The sequence below is a fragment of the Cottoperca gobio genome, chromosome 5, assembly GCF_900634415.1.
Source record: "Cottoperca gobio chromosome 5, fCotGob3.1, whole genome shotgun sequence".
NCBI lineage: Eukaryota > Metazoa > Chordata > Actinopteri > Perciformes > Bovichtidae > Cottoperca > Cottoperca gobio.
This window is the reverse complement of record NC_041359.1, coordinates 125,001-149,270: the sequence shown is the minus strand read 5'-3', so window position 1 is coordinate 149,270 and position 24,270 is coordinate 125,001. Positions and strand designations below refer to the sequence as shown.

Genomic DNA, 24,270 nt, shown 5'->3' with positions numbered 1-24,270 from the left:
CCTGAAGATCACGTGGATGTCTAGGATTCTTTAATTAGATGTAAATGATAATTTGGTTTGGAGTCAGAGTTCTCCTCACCAGGGTCTTGTACTCCACGTCCTCTCGCAGCAGGCGGTTGTCATTGAGGGTGTACTTGGCCTTACCGGTAACAGCGTCCACTGGTCCTTTATCTACCTGGTGCTTTATGGCCCTGAACAGCATGTAGAGAGACTCGCCCGCTGAGTCCTACACACACACACACACACACACACACACACACACACACACACACACACACACACACACACACACACACACACACACACACACACACACACACACACACACACACACACCAAAATTAACACTATACGGGAGAGATTTATTTCATGCTTACTGACCACCAGAGGCAGTGCGCTTAACACTAATTGTCTTCCATCTTGAGCGCGCACATATCAAGTATTTATATCAGGGGTTCTCAATGGGGGCGGTAGCGTGCGTTTAAGAAGCAATATTGTTGAAAGGGGGTCGTTTGTGTGTTTTTGGGGGGTGTTCGTTTTATAGGCTCTGCAATGTTGTTAAATCTAAGATTTGAAAAAAAGAGCGAGGCAAAGATCTTGTAAGTGTAAATTTACTTAGCAATAAACCAAATTCTGAATAGATTCTGACCAGTGTTCAGGCAACTTTGTGTGTTTTTAGACTTTTATTTTGCTGAGCGATAAAGTGCTGCTTGAAAAAAAAAAAAACTGCGCCACCCCCCTCAGCCGCCACTGCTCGAAAGCATGAATGTTTTTCCAAGGATACACCATGAATAAAACTAATCGGAATTAATGGTGAAAAAAAAAAAAACTACCGCTCTTGTCGGGACTTGGACCAACAGCAGACAAGCTGCACTCTGGCTGCTCGTAGTAGCAGAGCTAACATCTGCATCACTGCTGCTGGATTCAGACTGTGCGCATTTAATAAACGCCTGAGTTTCTGACCTGAGTTTCTGAACGTTGGGGTCAACGTTGCTCCATTTATAATTAATGTGTTCTGCTCCCCTCTCACTGTAGTGTTGTGCGCTGGCTCATGTTTTCACAGTTTTTCCTTGTTAGGGCTAACGTGGTGGGACACTAGTAGGAGATATTCATATTGTGTACATTGTTAGGTGGTTAACTAGGTGGTGATGGCCTAGTTGTCTAGTGGTACGGCTTCCAAACAGAACACCAGATGATTGTGAGTTCAATACCAGGGCTGCCACAATTGTGCCCCTGAGCAAGGTACTTAACCCTGAGCTGCTCCAGAGAGTCTGTTCACTGTAAGTCGCTCTGGATAAGAGTGTCTGATAAATGACCTGTAATGTAATGTAATGTAAAATCTTTCCTATAATTTGACTGTTCCATAGTTAGCAGAGTGCTCTCGCTCAGGCTAACTTGGTGGTACGCTAACAGGAGTTAGCTGCTACAGTACACATTATTTTCCTGTTACTGTTGTATTTTCATTACTGTTAGTGGAGTGCTCTCGCTCAAACTGGCGGACCGCTAGCAGGAGCTAGCTGTCATCTAAACTGTGTACCATACAGTATGTATTTATTATTTATTTTTTATCCCAGGACCCAGCCTACGCATCTGGTCACCCTGCAACACAGAGGCCACCCCAAAAGCACCGTTGCGAGGTGGAAAGGCACAGAGAAAACCATCTGGCCATGTGTGAGCCGGAGCGTCCTGACCCAGAGGGCTGGTCTTCTCTGTTAAGGAGAACCATAGGGGAAAGTGGGTCGACATTTCCGAGGCAAAAAGATCTACCTGTGCCGCCACTCCCCTGGTGGAGACTTGTGACAGGAGAGGAAGTCCGCGACATGGTTCCGTTCGCCGTAGATACATTGTCCGTGGCTGAAGCAGCTGTCAATTTTCCTCAGTGGCGGTACCGGGATGGCGCACAATTCAGCCAGTCGTCTAAGTACGGCAAAATCTTCATGCCCTTAGACTGCAGGGGCAAGAGGGCTGCCATGACGAACCTCATGAGAGGAAGAGTCCAAATGGAAGCACCCAGAACAGAAAATGACGGCCTTAGAAGGCAAAACAATGGAAGTGCCTGTGATGAGGCACAATAGGAACATGAAAATAAGCATCCTTCAGGTCAACGGACGTAACCCATTCTTCCCTTCCAATACCACGAAGAACATCTGCTGTGCTCAACATATGAAATGGCAAGACTTTCAGGGACTTGTTAAGTCCCCTCCGATCCAGGATTGAGCGAAGTCTGCCACCTTTCTTTCTTTTTTTTTTACAAGAAAATAGGTTAAGTAGAACCCCCACAGGCTTGATTGCACCCTTGGCCAGGAGGGTGAATAACTCCTGGTTCAGGGCTAAGGTGGAAACCACCTATGTGTCTGAAGCTTGAGCTGCCCATTAGCTGAGCTGCTGCTGGGAGAAATAACCGACAGCCAGCCTCAAGGCCTCAACCAGTGACATCCAGGATTCATAGAACCGTAGTTACATTCGTAACTTTCAGGACATTCTTTTACCTGCTTTAAATCAGTGACATTTTTGTCACAGGCTTCCATCTTATTTTTATAAGAAGATGCAACAGAAACTGGGCTTAAAAGGAATAGTTAGTGTATGGACAGTAGATTTTAGCCATATATATTTTCAGTCTTTAACTTACTTTAACTAATAATGTAAGAATCTGTAAATAAACTCACAGTACCAATTCAGCTGCTTCTTTGTGGTAAAGGGAACAGTTTGACATAGTGGTAAACACTTTATTGGCAAAAGTCAGATGAAAAGATCAATGCTTCAATAGCTTAGTTTAGCACAGGGGTGGGGAACCTCCGGCCTCTGGGCCGTATACGGCCCGCGAGACCATTTGATCCGGCCCTCGAGGTAATTCGTAAAACGCATGCAAAAAAAACACACGAGCAAAAAAAACTAGACGGCAATATTTTAAACGACCGAATTACTGTTTTTCCTGGCCAAGGTCAGGGTCCCTGAACACAACACGAGCGGAACGTGTCATCACGTGGTCACGTCATGTAAAAAAACTTCAATTTTAAACGAGACTGTCATTGACATCAGCGAACGCAGCATGGCGAGTGTAAAACAGAGAAAGCTGGACGCGGAATGTCGCACTTTCCAGGAGAAATGGACGAACGATTATTTCTTTGTGGAAGTAAAAGGATGCCCAGTATGTGTGGACGTACTTGCGGTGATGAAAAATAATCTTGAGCATCATTACTGCACGAAACATGTCGAACTGCACGAGCTGAAAGGACGAGTGCGTTTGGATAAAGTTAACTCTCTTCGGCGGAGTTTGGCCCAACAAGCAGCTCTCTCCAGAGCGTAACATACAAACATGGAGAGATAGAGAGGTAGACCACCACACCAAGAACAGACTATTCCACCATTGCTGTGCAATTATCACTGCCATGTGCAATATTCACTTTATTTTCTATCAACCACTTGGTACTTATATTAGTATATTAATTATCGTTTACTGCGACAAGATTAATTTTCCCGTTGTGGAACTATAAAGGATTTCTGATAAAACAGAAAGATACATGGATAAAAAAGTTGCTTTTTTGCACAGCATAAAAGAAAGGTGAAATGAATGGGCTGTGTCTTAAAAAGGTTTTGCAGAGGTTATGAGTTCAATAATTAGTACGGCCCTCGAAGGATGTTGTAAAAAAAAAATGGTCCTTGATAGGAAAAAGGTTCCCTCCCCCTGGTTTAGCACAAAGACTGGAAACAGATGGAAACAGATGGAAACAGCTAGCCTGGATATGTTCAAAGGTAATCCACCTACCAGCACCTCTAAAGCTCACACACTGACATCTTATATCTTGTTTATCTTGCTTATAACGCTGGAACACGCCATCTTAACAGAACATCTTAACATGTCTTACTCACTCGCACACGTTATCACCATGACTCTATTCACAGACCAAATCCTTTAAAATTGAATTTTTTCAAAAGTATGTAAAAAGAAAGTGGAACTTTTGGTGGTCTGAACATTTTTGACTGAAATTACATTTGATTGTGTAGTTGTAGCAGAAATATATGTGATGACTGACCCTGAGGAAAGCATAGAGGCAGATGGACATCCAGTTGGTGAGCAGCTTCTCCACCACCGTCTCTGTTCTGCAGAGAAAACACACAGTGTGAATCATTGCCAAGCATCTTTAACACACCTTGAACCTCACCACATTCACTCTTCTTACCGCCGCAGCATCAGTTTGGGATTCTTGGCCACATACTGCTCCACCAGATCATTGAGGAGAGTTTTGAGGATGTCGGTGAAATACTCAAGCTTGCCGTGCAGCGACACTGTCAGCAGGGAAGCCACATAGGCCCTGTCTCTGGGAGAGAAGGTCCGCTGGCTCTCCAGAGTGTGAATGAACTGAGAGAAAGAGAAGATTGGAAAATTATCCCTTTGCTCAAAAGGTGTGGTTTCAAAGCTCATGACACATCTTGGTGGTGATGACTACCTTGGTGAGGAAGAGTTTACTGTTGAGTAGGTTGGACAGCTGCACCAGGCCCTGCTCCACTGTCTGCCTCCGACACTCCTGAACGTCCAGGTCTCGCCTCAGCGGAGACTCCCGGTGGCCGGGGAAGAAAATGCGCTCAGCGTACATCCGGTAGTCGAGGAAAGGGATGCCCGAGCCCACCAGGTCACTGGACATATCCATCATCTCTGTCATCAAGTCTGAGTCAGGGTGAAAGGTCAGGAGGGGTCGCTATGAGCTTCTACTATACATTATATTATAATATATTATATTAGGAGCTGGTAAATAGTGACACTGGACAATGTTATCAGTCAGTTTGGTGGTGATGGCCTAGTGGTACCCCTTCCAAACAAAAGGTCGGGAGTTCAATACCAGGGCTGTCACCATTCTCCATACCCCTGAGCAAGGTACTTAACCCTGAGCTGCTCCAGGGAGACTGTCCCTGTACTTAGTTCAATGTAAGTCGCTCTGGATAAGAGTGTCTGCTGAATGACCTGAAATGTAATGTCTAAAATTAAACTCCTCTGCAGCAGCAGCCATGTGGGCTGTGAGGGAGGTGTGACGTAATGGGATACTCTCATAAAGCCAGTGTGAAAACAAAGTGGATCTGTTGGCCTCCACAAAATTAAAAAAACCTCCTTGCTCTCATTCCTCATATAACTGTACTTGTTTACCTGTGAACTCTTTCTTGCAGCGGTCTCTCACACTGGTTTCCAGGTTCTCCAGTTGGATCTGGACCTTCTTGTAGTCTCTCAGAGCCTGCTTACTCTTCCTCCTGACAAACAAGGAGCAGAGGGTCAGGCACGAATGGAAAAGAGAGGACAGGTAATGCCAGTTTCACACTAGATTAGTGGGTATCCAGTGAGATTGTGAAAAGGTTGACTCAAGTAATTTGACCCAACAAACCCCCACAAGTAGGGCTCAGGGTTAATCATGGGGTCTTGCAGGGTCAGAATAGAAACTGCCAGATTGGGTTTCTGTGGCACTTTCAAACACTCTCTGACTTTACATAAACAAGCTAAAGTGCCATCATGACCGAACATGACACTTTGTCTTCCCTCCCCAGGTACAGGTTACAGGTTCTCCAACACATGAAGGTGTAACTGTTTTTATGTTTTACACACCAAAGAAAAAGTGTCTATATACAGTGTTTCATGCATTTTTTGTGTGCATTAAATTATGAATTTATCACAGTGGTCTTATGAGACAGATGTGGAAGTGTATAATAACCTGCTGCTGCAGGCTTTATGCTCATGTGACAGACCGCATTCAATTCAGACTTGTTGAAAATTTTATGGAAACATTACTACCAGGTCCGACCTGGGAGGACTGGCGTTTTACTTTTATGTAAAAGAGATTTGTTTATTCAGACATCAAACCAACTTGTTAAATGTATCACATTTACCTTAAATATTGATGTTTAATACCAAGCCTTAAGTAGTTCTCATTTTTATCAAAACACTGCTCTACAGTTTTAATAATGGTCCCAGGGTACCTTTAACTGATTTATACATTGATCAGATTATCTATCTGTTTTCTTTTCTATACTCAACTACACAGTAAACATGCACAGAAACACACGGCCCACCCACTGACCTGTAAATGAGCACAATGATGAGGACGATGAGGGCTACGATGGACGCCCCAACCCCTACTCCAATCTGAGCCTCCAGCGGGAAGGTGGACAGGCTGAGGGTGTCATACTGAACCTTACCCAGGGAGAAGTTCAGGTTGCCCATTTGGACCTGAAACACACACACTTTGTCAGCTCATACAGTCCAACCCACCTGGATGAGTCACATGCTAAAGAGACGTAATGATTTTCCTGTGGTTTCAAAGTGAATGCACAAACTCACTGTGAATTCAGGCAGATTGTCGGAGCCTTCCCGTTTCTTGCCGTTGGGTCCTGGTGCAGGCTGCTGAGGTGGCGGCTCACAGTACAGATGGTTTTTGGTCAGGGTCTTAACTGCACACACACCCTCCCCAACCAACACCACCAGCTCGTCCTTAGTGATGGCCAAGTCCAGGTTTTCCCCCTGAGAACACATGGAGATGGAACTTCCAGTTTATCTTTTATAACTTTCACTTCTTCTAAATTTATGTACAAAAAAGTTAAAAAAATTACTTCAAATTTTAACATATTTTAAAGTAGACTAGGGTTTCAGTTGAAACACCTAGTTTTTAATATAGTTGTATTTATTATAATAACACTTTTTTAAGCATGGTTTATGCTATCGCTATGTCCTACCACAATGACAAATAGCACTGCTAACACCCAAGGCAGCCACTGCTGTCTGCAGCACTTTCCCTCAATATTGGACCAATTTCAATAATTGTTGCCCCCTTTAGTCACTAAGACACAAACGCATGTCGTGATGGGGCCTTATACTTCAATAAATATAACAATGAAGGGCTGTAACATTAACTGACTATGCTATCACTGCTTCACTGAGTAAAAAAGGTTCGCTGTCTCTTCTCTGACCTCCAGCTGGATGAAGCTGCCGGGGTTGTAGCGATAAGCCTTCAGAGGGTCCAGCTGGTTCAGCGGCCGCAGGACGGGGTTGGGCTCGTAGCTGAAGGTCTGGGGGTTGAGACTGCTGAAGTCAAAGCGCAGGTTGTCCAGCAAAAACTCTGCGTTGACCTTTGACCCCCAGATGGAGGAGTCCACCATAGGAGAGCGGCACAGGATCAGGGAAGAGGAGTTCACCTCACAGCGCTCCAAGAACTGATAAGACACAGAGGGTGCAGGAAGAACGTTTAGACACACGCAGACACGCAGACACACAGACACAAACACACAAACACACAAACACACAAACACACACCTGTTTGACAGAGCAGAGGGTGTCTCTAGGACACATGGGTTCAGGAAGCATCCTTGCTGCCTTCCCCCTGTCCTCCCTGTGCTCTCCACTCCTCCTCTTTCTCCTCCTTGTATTCTTGCTGATGGACTCGAAGGGAGAGATGGTCACGACCATGCGGGGCTCCTGCACCACGTCCAGGTTGTGACCCGACACATAGATCAGCCGACCACCACTAAACAGACAGAACACGCTTACATTTCACAGCACTAGCAACTTTCTCAGCAGGGAACAAGAGAAATGGAGAGATGAAGGTCAGATTCTCAGACTTACCGCAGGAAGCTCTTTGCTGGTGTGGCGTGGGTGATGTTGGGGTTGAGGGTGTAGCGGTAGGCTGAAGTGTGGAGGTGGCGCTGGCTGCTGCTGTAATGCAGGGTGACCTGGTGATCTCCTGTTTTATTACTGCTGCCTGTCACACACTGAACACTGGAGCTCTGCACCTCGGACACACTGAGGAGGCACACAGGAGAGACACATTCATAAAGGATGTGATACTTCACCCCCCCCCGGCACACAGAGGTCAGAGGTCAGCCTGACTAAGGTAACGTCAAATGAAGAAGTCTTTATACTGACAGTGAGAAAGAGCAGTAATAGCAGCGTTTACATTGAAGCTAACTTTGAATCAACGACAGACCATCATTCAACCAATAAATAGTGTGTGTGTGTATCTTACATGTTACAGGGCACCCCTCCCACAGTGATGGTGAGGTCAGAAGGACGTCCTGTAAGCAGGTTTCGGCCAGTGATTATCAGGGACGTCCCTCCGGCTCTGGGCCCCCTTTCAGGAGACACCCCCATTACAAATGGGTCCTGAGAGGGAAGAGAGGATGGAAGAAGAAGGCGGTTAGAACTTCATCAACCTAAATAAATAAATTAAACCAACATATTAATTTACACATCTTCAGAATGGTAAGATTTCTGATTTATCATACTGCATGTCTCTGATATGTTGCCTCTGCACCAACACTTTATCTAATCTACTTTAATCTGATCTAATGCAGTGTACCTGGTAGCTGAAAGTCTGCCTGGACTGACCCAACTCTCCTCCGCTCACTGTTACAGACATAGGGCCCACCTTCTCTCCTCCACTGGCTTTGGTCCTGCACACAATCCTGGAAGACAGACATCACTCTTGGGACAGTTGTTCTTAATAAACACATGCATCCTGGCAATGTTTGGTCAAATACACTTTTGCAAGGACCCATATGCTTTTGAGTATGTTATGTAATCTTTACATTTAGAAAATCTGCTCAATTCACAAAGGATCCCTCAAATTCCCTTAAAAACATGAAGACATGAAGCCCTCTCCCCTCCACCCCCAGCAGCAGTTGATGTGTACCTGGAGGAGACCTCGTAGAGGCTGGGGATGACAGCGCAGGGAATCCCGACTACTGACACAGAGTGGAGGATGTCTTCAGCCTTCTGGCCCAAGTTGGAGCCAGAGATGGTCACGATGGTGCCGCCTTCCAACAGTCCAGAGAGAGGTTCAATCTGATGGAAGTCAGGAAATGCTTAATTTATTAAGAAGCTTTCTGGATGCATGCCATCTCTTTCTATTAATGATTCATCTGTAAGTGCTCATTTATTTCAGTTTCCAAACTGATGGGAAAGAAAAAGCTCTGATCCTAAATAACAAGATAATAACCAAACTAAAGAGGGAAGAGGTTAGTACTCACAGAGTGAATGACAGGGGCGGGACACGTCTGCTGTACAGGTTCACGACAGGAGTCTGAATACAAGCAGCTGGCCTGAGCGCCACCACACCACACACAGCCATACTTGTGGTCAGCTGTGTGGCAGCGGCTGCAGTCAGAGCGGTCCACTGAGCAGTTGTACAGAGTCACTGAGAGACACACGAGAGCATCAGTCAGTGTTGAAGTGTGGACATGAGAAAAGATGTATGTTGAGTGCAAAACATCAGAACTTGAGCTCACCATATAGATCAGGAGAGCTGTCCACATGGAAGGTGTCCCTCCTCTTCACATACACCATGGCACTGTATTCCTCCACTGGAGCAGAATATGTGTACTGGATAAACAATTTTAATTAAAAGAAATACACCAAACTACAATTTGTTACACTGTGACAATATCAAAGTAGACAGTTTAATCTTGCCTCAAAAAACATTAGTTTATCATTATTAGTTGCATTTACTGGATCAAAGTCCTACACATATATCTACGGTATACAGTGGGTTCAGAAAGTATTCAGACCCCTTAAACTTTTTCACATTTTGGCATTACAGCGTTACGCTAAAATTGTTTAAATTAATTTTTTCCTCATCAATCTACACTCTATACCCCATAATTACAAAGTGATAACAGAATTTTAGAAACTTTTGCAAATTTATTAAAAATAAGAAACTGAAATTTCACATTGACAGAAGTATTCACACCCTTTGCTGTGACACTTGAAATGAAGCTCAGGAGCATCCTGTTTCTATTGATCATGGTTGAGATGTTCCTACACCTTGTTTGGAGCCCACCTGTGGTCAATTTAATTGATTGGATATGATTTGTAAAGACACACTATGTAAGCTCCCACAGTTCACAATGTATTTTTGTGCAAAAACCAAACCAGGAGGTCAAAGGAAGCCTGTGGAGCTCAGAGACAGGATTGTGTCGAGGCACAGAGCTGGGGAAGGCTACAAAACAATTTCTGCTGCATTAAAGGTTCCCAAGAACACCGTGGCCTCCATCATTCTGACATTCCTAGAACTGGCTTCCCGTCCAAACTGAGCAATCGGGGAGAAGGGCCTCAGTGAGAGAGGTGACCAAGAACCCGATGGTCTCTCTGACCGAGCTCCAGAGATCCTCTGTGGAGATGGGAGAACCTTCCATAAGGACAACCATCACTACAGCACTCCATGGATCTGGGCTGTATGGCAGAGTGGCCAGACGGAAGCCACTGCTCAGTGTAAAACACATGAAAGCCGCTTGGAGGACTCAGACTGTGAGAAACAAGATTCTCTGGTCTGATCAAACTAAGATTGAACTGTTTGACCTCAATTCTAAACGTGCAATACCATCCCAACGGTGAAGCATGGTGTTAGCATCATGCTGTGGGGGGGGTTCAGTGGCAGGGACTTGGAGACTAGTCAGGGTCGACAGATAGCTGAATGGAGCAAAGTACAGAGAGATCCTGAATGAAAACCTGATCCAGAGCGTTCAGGACCTCAGACTGGGCCGACGTTTGACCTTCCAACAGGACAACAATCCTAAGCACACGGCCAAAACAACACAGGAATGGCTTAGGGAGAACTCTGTGAATGTCCTTGAGTGGCCCAGCCAGAGCCTTGAACTTGAACTCAACTGAACATCTCTGAAGAGACCTGAAAATGGCCGTCCATTGGCGATCTCCATCCAACCTGACAGAGCTTGAGAGGATCTGCAGAGAAGAATTTCAAGAAAATCCCCAAATCCAGATGTGCAAAGCTTGTTGCATCATACCCAAGAAGACTTGAGGCTGTTATTGCTGCAAAAAGTGCTTCAACTAGGTACTGAGTAAAGGCTCTGAATACTTATGTACATGTGAAATTTCAGTTTCTTATTTTTAATACATTTGCAAAAAATTCAAAAATTCTGTTATCACTTTGTCATTATGGGGTATCGAGTGTAGATTGATGAGGAAAAAATGACCCAAAATGTGAAAAAATTGAAGGGGTCTGAATACTTTCTGAACCCACTGTGTGTGTGTGTGTGTGTGTGTGTGTGTGTGTGTGTGTGTGTGTGTGTGTGTGTATGTATATATATATATATATATATATAGTGTAGAGTTTACAGACCTGATGCAGTTGACAGGTGATGTCAAAGTTTGATGGATTCATGTCATCAGTCTCCACGTAGGCATCCACCACCACCGTCTGCCCCTCGATGACCAGCACACACTCATAGTCCAGCTCTGTATCCTGAACACACAAAGACTGTTTGGTGACGGGATCAGCAGCCAGGCAAACAGAATCATCCCTTACATGGGTTGAGGCTGAGAGAGAAAGTGTGTGTTTACCTGGTAGAGGTGCAGGTTGCGGGCTAGTAAAGTGATCTTCCTCTCCACTCTGACAGGAAGCAGTGATGAACCCTGGACCTTCTCCACACAGGGACAAGCTGAGGAACCCCAGCTGACGTAAGAGCCCTCATCCCCCTGTTGCCCAATACACACACACGTATAAAAACACAAGTCCGCCCTTCCTACTCTCTGGTAACACCCACACACAACATCTCCTTATGATCCAGTGAGGTGGCACACTGATCCTGCTGATCAGATAAACCATTTATTGTTTACATTAATCTGTTATTTTCTTTATGTGATTACAGCATATTTTAAATTATTCTGATCGCATGAGTTTACTCACATGGCTGCACCAAAGTAGGACATTTTCAAATTCTACACAGACACTTTAACGCCACTAAGCTTGGTCAGCTGTCTTAGAGAGGAACTTCAAAGTCTGCTTCCAGGAGTTGGGGAGTTCTACTGCATATGTGAAAAAAGTAGTACGAAGGCTTTATTGTCTCCAGGGGCAGCTTTGTGAGGTCTGATAAACGTTCTCATGTGATGTCACTTGAGTCAGCATCGGTTGGGTCTGAAGAACACAAGTTAATAAGTAAAAAGTGGAAGTGTGGAGTTAGAAAGAAGGGAGCTTACAGACGCCTGTAGCTCACTGCTCATCTCTGCTGCAGGCTACATTAGCTGCTACTAACATAACACACCTCATGTTGTGAACTGTCAGGTTACATCAAGGAGTATGCAACATCCACACTGTTTGCTTCAGGGAACTTCATCTTTTTACTGTGTTACAACATTTGAAACCTGATTCCTACACACATTAGGTCTGCTTTTTTCTCTTTATCATTATGACCATCTAGTTCCTTGTTACAACCATCATACAAATTAGCTATACAAATCAGAGCATGACTGATTCAAATTAGTATTAGCTTAAAAAGTCCAGTATCACTTGCAGTAGTTCAGGCACATGTTCAAGTCATGTGTAAGACCAAACTCTCATGAACATTTGAGGGCTCGATCAGTCCAACTGCATCGAGGCTGAGCCTCACTGCAGCTCTGTGAGGGGGCAGTGAGGGGCCCGTCAGTCTGCGTAAGCCTGATCATGATTGTCCTGGAGCATCACACGAGCAGTCACAGCACCAAACTAAAATGTGCATTGTTGAAATAAATGGCTTCACTGACATAATGCTATTACTTCACCATCAGAGGTTTGTCGTTACTAACATAATGGGCTAATTGTGCAGCTGTTAAAAGAAAAACAATAATACTTTGGAATATGTGGTTATATTTGAGTATTACTGAATAACACCAAGTATACCACAAATGAAATATCATTAATTTATCTCCATTTTCTTTCCACTGAAAACTAGGCAATTTGACTATAATTGACTGGTTTACTTAAGCAACTGCATTCATTCATTGGATTCTACTCTATGTAATAACATGAGTGTGGTTATGCTTGGCACAATCATATCATACAGATAATTATAGAAAATAAATCACAATCTTGATCAGAAAAATCAGTATTATATATTTTTCTTAAGTCGTTAATCTCCACCTTATGTACAGACGAGGATAAAAACCAGTGTGGGAAATATTGTGTGAATGTAAGCATCATCTCCCTTTCATTCACTGCAAACACACACTGCAAACACACACTGCAAAGTAATACTGAGCTGTAAATGTGAAAAATCATGAAAAAGGGAAAATATTGCCTCAAAAAACAACTGCTGCAGATAACACTGGAGCAGATGTTTTTTCTTGAGATTAGTCTACAAAGCAAAAACAACAAAAAGAACACATGTGTCAGGCAGTAGAGGAAGAGCAGGGAAACAAGGGCAGACAGGGAAGCTGGTTGGAGCTTTATTCCTGTAGCAGGAGCTGGGAGCACTGCGAGGCTGATGAAGCTTTGAGAGGAAGTAGAAGAAGAAGAAAGAGGAGGGTGGCGGCTGAACTCACCGGGAGGAAGGCATCAGCTGAATCATACTGGTAGTCTAGCTCTGAGTCAGTATCCAGCAGTTGGGGGTAGGATGGGGCGGCGTGGTCGACCTCGCCATCACCTGACAACACAGTGGCAGCGGAAAATGTTGCCGTGTCATTTTCTGACTGAACGGCACTATCAGTGTGGACGTCCACTTCTTCTTTTGGCCAGAGGAGCACCCCAGGGTCACTGCCTGGGCTTCCTGCCTCAGTGTGGGAGTCTTGTGTGGGCATCAGGGTGGGAGTCTGGGTCAAGTCCAGGTCAAGGGAGGGCTTGGGGTGGCCAGGTTCACCCACAGAGAAGGGCGTGGGCAGGGGGAAGCCAGCCGAGGCCGGGGTGGGAGGCTCTGCCAGGCTCAAAGCTTCCTCAGCTTCCTGAGTGCCGCTGGGGGGAGACCCTGTCACCACCTCCAGGTGGGAGGAATCCACCTCATGGGGGGGGGTGATCAATGGCACCACAGGGTCCAGATCTCCATTGAGACCATCAGCCATGGTGACTGGCACCAACTCTATGGCTACCATGGAGACAGTGGGTGTTACACCGTGGGAGACAACAAAAAGCTCTTCTCCCTGCCTGGTGGTGAGCACTGGAGGGGGAGGTGGAGTGGGTGCTGCTGTGGTGGATGGTATGGTGCTGGCAGGCTGGGGGGGCAGGGTGGTGGGGGGGGTGGTTGGATCAAGGCCGGTGGTGGTCGCCAGTGGAGTCGTGGGTGCAGGAGGGGTGGTGGGCTCCTGAGTGGTTGCTACAGTTACGGGGGCTACAGTTGTTGTATCAATAGTTGTGGTTGTCATAGTAGTGGAGGTGATGGTGGTTGTCAGGGCAGCAGTTGTGGAAGTGGCTGTTGTAATGACTTTAACTGGTTTGGTTGTGGGAGGAGCTGAGGTGGGGAGTTTAAACTGGGGGAGGGAGGAGCCGGAGACATGAGGAGAGGGTGACAGAAATAAAAAAGGTAATGGACAAAGGGAAATGGAAATAACCAATGACTGAACTTAAATGTGACGTTAAACACATAATGTGCTGTTATTGTGTTATTGGTTACACATGCACAGCAATGATCATTTCGGCTTGTTTTGTCATATGCGGCACGGCAACACATTTATGGGCCCTGATGAAAGTATGCATAAATAAGAAAGATTTGAGCATTTATTTAGTTACCAGGTTCTTATGAATCAAAAATACTCAACACAACAAATTCAGGTATTTGATTTAGGTTCGGTTTGTTTAGTTTGATAACTGAACCAGTACCTGACACTGTGTTTGTTTGGTATGTGTTTGAATACATAACATGCTGCAGCAGCTGTGATTGTGTGAAGCTCCAGGATCCAAGACATCTGTATTTTACATCTTAGTGAGTACAGTGCAGTGGAATCAGGCATTTTCTGTTTAAGTAACTTACATGTTGGTTGTAGATAATCACTCCCTCCTCACAGGTGGGCTTGTGGGTACACAGGTGCTGGTGAACACACCAGTTACAGCCCCACCTGCTCAAAACACAACCACGGCAACTGCACACACAAATAACAGGTTGTTATAGTAGAGACATGAAATAACAGCCTCTGTGGAAGGACGCTGCAGCAAGGTGACAAAAGTAAAGGGGGAGGGAAACAATGAAGCTATGAGAAGGGAGATGAGAAAGAACGGTGTGTGTGTGTGAAATGAAGAAATGGACAACAGACATAAGACAGACAGGGGACGGGGGACGGGTGGATTGATGGAGGGACAAAGAATAAACAGGGTACAACATGGAAAACAGCCTGAGACAGAGAATAAGACTTCATTATAAGGTCGGAGCGGAGCACAGCTGATAAATCATCGTCACTCACGGCATGCTGCCAGACAGCTGCTTAACAGCCGTACAGTCATAGAAGGTGAAATCCCTCGATGTGACGGTGACGTCGCCAAAGCGAAGAGACAGGGTGACCGTGACAAAGTCTGCGGAGAACAAAAAACGGAGAGGAAGACAGCATGAGGAAGAGCTGAAAACAACGCAGAGGAACATCAAGTTTCACCCGAGCACGGTACTGAGCCAACAGGGCTCGGGAAATATTTGGCCAGCTTATTGTCTCCGATTCAGAGAAGTCTGGGATGAGCACGATGTTTCTCAAAACACAGTGAGAGAACGTGAAAGAAGGCTTGGCCTAATAGAAGCCATGTGCAGCCTCCATCCTCCATCCTCCATACATTTTGAACTTGTATACAACAGGAGAGAAACAGGCAGCAGCCTGATGATAATCTGATCATCAGCTTTCATCAACAGCTCTTACAGGCCTTCAATCCTTTTTTTGTGTGAGCGCTGGCACTAACCCTCTTTAAGTAAAGGTAAGCCACAGCTACATCCTTAAATTCAGCCTGTGTGTCCATATCTCAGTAACCCCCCCAGGCTGATTCTTCCTGAGCCTGAGAACTACAACAACTGTAAGTTTCAGGAATGCAGGCATGGGAACCAGCGTGTGTGTGTGTGCCCCTTAAAGCTTCTTTTATCACCGCTGCTGACTTGCTATAACAGACAGCACTCTGCTCTCAGCACACTAAACATTCCCTCAAACCTCGGAAAACTAAATCACATATCTAAGCATAGCAGATGAATTAAATGTATAGAGAGTTGTATGCTTTCAAGTACACACTCCCTGCTGTGTAAACGGGTTTAGGAAAAATGGAATGGGTTAGCCTAGATTCATGGACACAGGGATTGAATTTATACGTGTACGGTATGTCTGGGCATGCAAACACACACATACACACACGTGCACAAAGATTAATCTCATTACAGGATGCAGCCAAATCCTCCAGTTGCAAAGTTGAAAAGTTCAAACCAGTAATTAAACTCCAGCTTAATCAGCTTTGTTCTAGATACAACAACCGGTGAGGTCTGGGGTTAAAGCGCACTCACCCTGTCCAGGAGGCACCATGGGTACTCGGCTGGTGTCAGGAGAATGGCAGGTGACCCCGCTTCCAGTGACAATTGCAGGACTGTGGCTGTCGTAGAAGAAGCAGGAGTAGGTCTCGTCTTTCTCTAACACTGGAAGTCCTGCGACTGACAGAGACACCTGGCAGAAAATAAAACACTGATTCAAACTCCTGTTGGGTCACTTCAGACAGAGCGACTGTATGTGTGGTAGACTTCCTCATCAGATCCATGTTTGCAGACTGTTTTAGACCTGAACCTCCTCATTTATACGAGCTCACAGTGGCCTCTCTGATCAGATATCTACAGTTTCTTTCTGTCCTTTACCCATGCTATGTGGTAGGAGGTAGAGCGGTCGTCCACCAGTTGGAGGGTCTGTGGTTCGATCCCCAGCCCCTGCTGTCAAACATGTCAAAGTGTCCTTGGGCAAGATACTGGACCCCAAATTGTTCCCGATGGCCAACGGTGTGTGAGTGTATGTGAATGTTTATCACTACTGATGAGCATGTGGCAACTTGTATGGTAGCCTCTGACTTGGTCGCAAAGATTGTAAAAGTGCTATATAAATGCAGTCCATGTGATATGACATGTGAGAGCAGAGGACACCCAACGTCCAGCAGCAGACTGGTAGCTATACAGTCTCTCAGCATTACTGACTCATTTTCACCCATCAACCTCCCAATTGTTTGTTTTTTTACATTTCACCCTTAGAGTGGGACTTCAACTGTTTGTACAGTTTTCTGCTTAGCCTGTGTCTCACATAGTGAAAATGGTATTTGATGAGGCATTTCTTGGTAAAACTAGCTCCACACACACAACTGTTGGATGAGTTATGGCGAGGTGATTTATGGTGTTTTGGTATGTGAGGAGACTGGGGGAAAATATGTGTTTCCTCCCTTAACTCCTCTGTGAGGATGTGTACAGACGGGTAGATGTATATCACACTTCGGTTCTGCTCCTTTGCTGCTCCAGTTTATAGAGCTGTATTGCAGACTTACCGTCCTGCTCTCCTCCCTGCTGACATTGGAGGGCTTGAGGGCCTGCACGGCCAGACACTGCTGCTCCATGTCAAAGCTCCACAGCCACTGACCTGGCTGCTTCCCACGAGCACACGCTGACTGCAACACACATCTGCAGGGAGAACACATCATCAGGCTCTCCATCTCTGGCTCTCAAACTCTATTAAATAGGGTTAGGGTTACACGAAAATTACGTTTAGTACATACTTCAAATCCATAAATCACATTGTGATTGTAAGCCTACACCCCAACTCCTTCCTGGAATGTTAGCAGGTTTTTTTATATAGTTGAGAGGTCTGGTTTCTAGTCCTTAAACTATCTATCTATCTATCTATCTATCTATCTAATCTAATGTAAGGAGATTGTGAAACAAGTAAACGAAAATGTAAAATGGGAAAGAAACATATTCCAAACAAGAAATTGTAAAAACAGGACTGTTATGAAGGCAGGAAGAAAATGAAAGAAGGAGTAAGGAAGAAAAGAGAGAAAAACATCCAGGTGAGAGGGAGGAGGGAGGCCAGGTGGTGAGGCAGAGCAGATGGGATGGACAGCTAGATTTCTTTCATCACACTCAAACACAATCCCAGCAGAGCACACAGACTTCTTTGAGATGACTTGGCAAAAACTCTTCAAAACTAACAGCAGCATGTCAGCACTGAACCTTTTAATTAGTTATATTCTTTGAACTAGCCCTGTGTGAATATGCATAACAGAGTAAACATTTCAGAGCAACATGAGTAGTTCATTTAGGACAGATTTTGCATTTTACAATTCTTACAAAAGCAACAACAGAATAACAGTCAATGTTGCTTAAAATAAATCTTAGAAGTTTAGATAAGAATGTGATTTAAGCAAAACTAAGTCCCTATTTCAAAAAGAAAATTAAACATTCTTCCTCTTACAAATGAAAAGTCTAATTATTTAGCAACAAGAACGCCATAACTCATTTTAATACACTCTGGAGATTTTGCAGCTACAGCTTTACAGTCTGGTATGACCAGTAGCTTAAAGTCGCTAATGCTAGCAAGCTTTAGACAGATATTGCTAACTGACATCACTGAGTCACTTCACTGACTTTGTAATCCTTCTTCACTTAGTCTACTGTAACACAACGTCTCAGCATTTAGCATTAGCATGTCATTGTTATTTGTGGCCACTGTTCAGCAACAGTTACATAGAATAGGCTTGCAAGTTGACAATACGTACTGACCGCGACAGCAGCGCTGTCCATTGGCCATTAGCTCGGCCAAACTTTGCTTTTTATGTCTATTGAACAATAAATCTAAACATATATTTAAATGAGAACGATATAAAACCAAAAATAGAAAAAATCTTTAAGAAGTTACTGTAACCAGCCAATATTTGACATTTGGTACACATTCATGTTCTCCTCAGGGTAAATTGTAATCACTTTGATGAGCCCCTGTCTTTCATCTAGCATTATCAACAGGTTCAAAACATTTTTATTTGTTCAATACTTTGGTTCAATACCTACAGAACTAAAGACATCAGCATGTTAGCATTAGCACTGTGAGTATGTTAGCAAGCAGATAACATTTAGCTCAAAGCTCTGCTGTGTCAGTACAGTACAGCTTCACAGAATATCTGATGTCTGTATTTGAATAGAATAAGTATTATTGTGAGTATAACAGGTGAGCTACTTTGTTTGTTAGATTTAGTAGAGTATTTTACAGTTTAAACTTAGGTTCTAATTCAATTTCTTTCCAGCCACACTTTCTAGGATGTTAGATTAGCACATAAAGTGAACTGCTGTGGTTCCTCTCACCTTCCCTCCAGGACACACCAGCCACAGTAAGGGTCGTGGGCCAGCAGGCAGGAGTGGCAGTCTGGGTTCTGCTGGCATTCAGCCACAGGCCTCTTCTGCAGCTGGAAGCAGAACAACACAATCATGTTCAGTCGTGCAAACCATGCACACTAAGCTCCCAGAAATCTGATTAAAAAGAATAGGTGGCCCACATTTTCCAGTGGAACAATGCAAAATGAAAATATGGTCAATAATCCTAAATACAGGCTGCTACTGGAAGACAAAATATTGGGCCAGAAAGAAGAAAATCAAAATAATTTATCTTTAGCTTTATTACTGCAACACTGGAAGGTCTAGAAAATGATTTTTTTTTTTTAAAGCATGAAATGAAGAGTGCAATTACTGTAATATTGCAATTACCATGTTATGAGTCATGATGAAGAGATGTTCCTCTTTCTGGTCCAGGATCAAGTCTGAACTGATGGCTGTGTTTTGCTGAATGGAGGTGACAGAGAACTCCTCCACTTCTCCATTTGGCCCCAGGAACACCTGAGGAAATGTACACATACACACGAATGTTGGGACTATGGAATGCTTTAACAGACAAAGCTGTAACCCAAATTATAAATATTTCTTTAAATGCCTTCTGTTATAGCTTAATTTCAAACGAAAACTTCAAAAATAGACAGTTTCAATAATGTTCCTTCCTTCAATTGCAAAAATACACCATTATGTCATATTTTAAAGGACATAAACACACATCATAGGTAGGCTATAGTAAGAATTGTACTTGTAATTGATCGTGTTATATGTGTTTACGCCAACAGAGTAAGTGCTATTATGGATCATATTAGCTTCTGGGCATGCATGTCAACAGATCCATCTCCATTGCAGCTGATGAACAGTGTGTGACATGGTGGAAAGTTTAGAAAAGAGCTAATAAGTGGATGTTGAGTTCGAGTTGTTTTGTCAAAAGTTTAAGCAGTTTAATCTGAGAGAGATGGGAAGAAGAAGCTCAACGAAACTCAAAGAGTACTCCACCGATTTAGCAAATTCACTCATTTTACATTCAACATGTTCATGTTCTGACAATGGACAGTGTTAAAAAAGGATCAACGTTGATGCAGAAGAACCAGAGATGTCATCTTTTTTATTCTTCTTCAACTAGTAGCAGCTAATGTAGCCTTGAGGCATTAGCATGAAAAAAGATCAGCAACGGGCTGCAGTGCGCTGTAAACTCACTTCTTTCTAACTCCACATGTTTTTATTTTGTTTTTAACGCTGACTCGAGTGACATCACTTGATGACATATATCAGACTTCACAGTCCCCCCCTGGAGACACTAAAGCCTTTATACAATTAAGACACATATGCTGTAGAACTCCACAACCTTTTTAACAAACTGTGATTGAGGAGACAGATAAATGCAGTCTGCATCACAGGATGATGAGACAAAGGTTTGACAACATAAAGAAACATGCAGATGATTGGTGCCAACACACAGTTGTGTTTTGACATACAACCACAACTACCGTAATAACAAACAAATATAACCAGATCAGAAATTCTGCACCACAGGATGGAGACAAAGGATTGACAAAAGACAAATCCAGATAGTCATTGCCAATAAACAAGCAGACAACATTAGTGAGCAGTCTGACATTGTGCTTGCTGTTAAATCCAGAGCTGCTGTAATGTGGGTTAATACGAGAGGGCAGCCTGACCAACTGCTCCACCTTCAGCCTTTTGTTATTTACAGAACCCTGAACATCAGCCTCATTACCTCTAATGTCCTCAGTGACATGTTCCACTGTCTGTCGTCTGTTGTTCCTTCTTCAAACAAGTACAAGCAGAGCAGGAAGGACACATAGCAGGGGCTTCTGCTGTTAGTGCACACAATCACTTCAAGGTTTTTGAGGGCAGGGCCAAATTTCAGCAAAATGTGTCTATTCTCACACAAGTTGCTGTGAGGTAAAAGAAGATGGCATGAGAACCTTGAAAGTTCTCTTGTTTGAGCACCTGAATCTGTGGTTTCACTCTTACTTTGTGAAATACTGGAATATTTAACAGTCAGTTATGACACTAAATTCTAATTTTCACTCATCATACAGTAAATCCTCCTATTTCCAGCCCATTATCTCCCTCTCTTTCTACCCACCTCTCCCCCTCCCAAAACTATCACAGAGGCCAGATTATCTCCAACAAATTCAGTCAGATCTCCAGAGGGCTTATCCAAAGGGAGGTTGACACAGACACACACAGACACACACAGAAGTGGGAAATGACATAAAGTTAAACTGGAAGCTGCATAACAACCCGTGCATGCTTGCTACACAAACCCCGTCTTTCTTCCACCATGACGCACTGAGCTGACCTCAACAAAACAATCATTAAGTCATGGAATCCTAACTGGTCAGCAATGCGACTAAAAGACTGGTGAGGTTTTAAGAATTAAGACTTGACCCCTGAAATCACTGGCTCTTGTGTCTTGAACACCAGCTTAACTTCATTTAGCCAATCACTGTCCACCATGTTTACCTGCCAGGGGCCTGAGGTCAACAACACTGGAAGGTCAAAACCTAAGATTAGATTGTCATATCTAAATAAATACAAACATCAAGGACATTTAAGCATGGAATTAACTCAGTACAGAAGTTTGCGTCGCTCACCCCTCCTTCAGTCAAAACATGTGTATGTATCGTTTCTGACTTGCAGACATATAATACTTACAAGCTTTAAAAACGATTATTAACCTCCATCCATAAGTAACAAATTCATTAGGCTGACTGTAGACTGAACATTACATAAACAGTTCCCGTGATTAGTTTAAAATAACTATTTTGTGGCAGGAATAACTACATATAATTTAAAAAGCTAAATGTATTTGAACTAAGCAAACAAAAAACAATAATTAGTTTTCCTAGTTTGTTTTTGCACTAAAATGCCTTCCCATTTTCACTCCAATGTTGTGGCAACAGTCAGGGCAAGGCCCTGTCCTGTCCCACCACAACAATGCCACGTGCCAGCCCGATCTCCAACATCACTAATACTCTGCTGTCTGAAAGGGAGCAGCACATTAATGCTCATGGCTTTGTAATCACATGACTGGAATATTTCCACATAGCTTTCATAAAATGTCATAAAAGCTTTGGAGTGCAGATACAGATGGCAGATAAAAACAAAGAAGAAGAAGTTAGGTTTACTTGCCACTGGACTCTGACTTGACAGAAGTAGCGACAGGAAGCTCCATGATTTAATGTGAGAACAAGACAGCACACATAAACTCTGATCCAAAGAGGAGAGCTGTCTCAAGTGATCCAGCAACAACAAGCACAGTCCATTTTAAACTTAAATACAGACCGTGTCAAACAATGTTTAGTATGAGTATAGTTCAGAGAGGTGGCTCATGGCTTCTAACTAGAGCGAGTACAGCTAGTACAGCTCATCTGTGAATCATAGAATCAGTTTGGTTCATTAATTAATGAATGTTCACATGTCCAAACATCAAACAGAGCAGCTGGATAAATCCTCAACTCAGTACCAGCTAGTGAGAAACCTATTTGTTGTGTTAATCTTCTGTCAACCCGTCTTAGTTAGGGGACTTTAAAGGATAGAGTCACATGAATGGGACATGCAGAGTTTCACATATGAAGCTCAAAAATCTGATCTATATGATAAAGTGGAACTCAAGTTTGTGAATGTTGAATACCACGTAATGTTCTAATTGAAATGAAAGTAGAATTTAAAATGGGGGGCCAGCAGTGTGGTGTTTTGGCTTATTTCCAAACTTTCATTAGCGGGGTAGTCAAAAACAGAGAACATGCATATTAGAGCCCAGATAGAGAACACAAAGACAGAGAGGCAGAGACAGAGAAGAGACACAGAGAGAGAGAGAGAGAGACAGACAGAGAGAGCCATAAAGAGAGAAAGAGAGACAAGAGACACAGAGACAAAGCGAGAGACACACAGAGGAGAGAGAGAGAGACAAACACAGAGAAAGAGAGAGAAAAAAAGAGACAGAGATAGAGACACAGAGAAAGACAGAGATACACAGAGACACAGAGAGAGAGACACAGAGAAAGAGAGAGAGAAAGAGAGAGAGAAACAGAGAAAGAGAGAGAGAAAAGAGAAAAAGAGAGAGAGACAAAGTATAAAGAGAGAGAGACACATAGACAGAGAGATGAGAAAAGAGACAGATGAGAGAAACAGAGACAGAGAGAGAAACAGAGACAAAGAGAGAGACAAAGAGAGACACAGAGAAACACGAGAGAGAGAGAGAGAGACATAGAGAAAACATAGAGATGAGAGATAGAGAGGAGAGAGATAGAAACACAGAGAAAAAAGAGAATGAGAGACAAAGAGACAGAGAGACAGACAGACAGAGAGGGACAGAAAGAGAGAGTAGAAACAGAAACATACAGAAATAAAAGAGAACAAGGCAAAACATAAGATATACAACATACAGACAGTAGAGAGAGAGAACAGAAGAAAAGTAGAGAGAGAGACAACAGACAGATAAGAGACACAGACAGAAAAGAGATAGGAGAAAAACAAAGACAGCAGAGAGAGAGAGAGAGATAGAGAGACAGAAAAGACAGAGAGAGATAAAAAGACAGACAAAGACAGATAGAGACAAAGACTACAAATTAACAGAGAGAGACAAAGACAAAAAAGACAGAGAAGAGAAAAAGACAGACAAAGACAGATAGAGCAAAACAGAGAGAGACAGACAAAGAAATAGAGATACACAAGAGAGACAAACACAAGGAGAGAGACAACAAACAGATAGACACAGAGAGAGAGGATCGAGAGAGAGAGAGAGAGACAGTGGGAGAGAGAGAGAGAGAAACAGACAGAGAGAGACAAAGACAGAGATAGACACAGACATAGAGAGAAACAGACAGAGAGAGACACAGATAGAAAGAGAGATAAGAGAGAGAGAGAGATAGAGAGATAGGAGAGAGAGAGGAGAGACAGACAAAAAGAGAGAGAGAGAGAGAGAGGGAGGGGGAGGAGAGAGAGAGAGAGAGAGAGAGGAGAGAGAGAGAGAGAAGAGAGAGAGAGAGAAAGCACACACAGACAGATAGAGATAGAGAGAGAGAGAGAGAGAGAGAGACACACAGACAGACAGAGAAACAGAATACAAAGACAGAGAGAAGATAAAGAGAAAAGAGAGACAGAGAGAGAGAAAAGAAAGAAAAATACAGAGAGAGAACAGACATACAAAGGACAGAGAGACACAGACAGACAAAACAGAGATAGACACATACA

The 24,270-nt window shown here is 43.6% G+C and overlaps 1 protein-coding gene across 1 annotated transcript in view; it reads right to left on the bottom strand.

Moving 5' to 3' along the window:
- plxnb1b (plexin b1b) overlaps positions 1-24,270 on the bottom strand; it is a 108,584-nt gene that overhangs the window by 8,990 nt on the left and 75,324 nt on the right. The window contains 24 exon segments of the mRNA XM_029431107.1: positions 80-226; positions 4,035-4,101; positions 4,182-4,360; positions 4,449-4,666; positions 5,141-5,241; positions 6,063-6,211; positions 6,323-6,502; positions 6,949-7,191; positions 7,292-7,502; positions 7,601-7,777; positions 8,001-8,137; positions 8,334-8,439; positions 8,667-8,818; positions 9,004-9,170; positions 9,262-9,355; positions 11,112-11,234; positions 11,333-11,467; positions 13,289-14,206; positions 14,707-14,815; positions 15,134-15,242; positions 16,201-16,357; positions 17,214-17,346; positions 19,021-19,121; positions 19,420-19,548. Coding sequence (XP_029286967.1) covers positions 80-226; positions 4,035-4,101; positions 4,182-4,360; positions 4,449-4,666; positions 5,141-5,241; positions 6,063-6,211; positions 6,323-6,502; positions 6,949-7,191; positions 7,292-7,502; positions 7,601-7,777; positions 8,001-8,137; positions 8,334-8,439; positions 8,667-8,818; positions 9,004-9,170; positions 9,262-9,355; positions 11,112-11,234; positions 11,333-11,467; positions 13,289-14,206; positions 14,707-14,815; positions 15,134-15,242; positions 16,201-16,357; positions 17,214-17,346; positions 19,021-19,121; positions 19,420-19,548 — 4,242 coding nt within the window.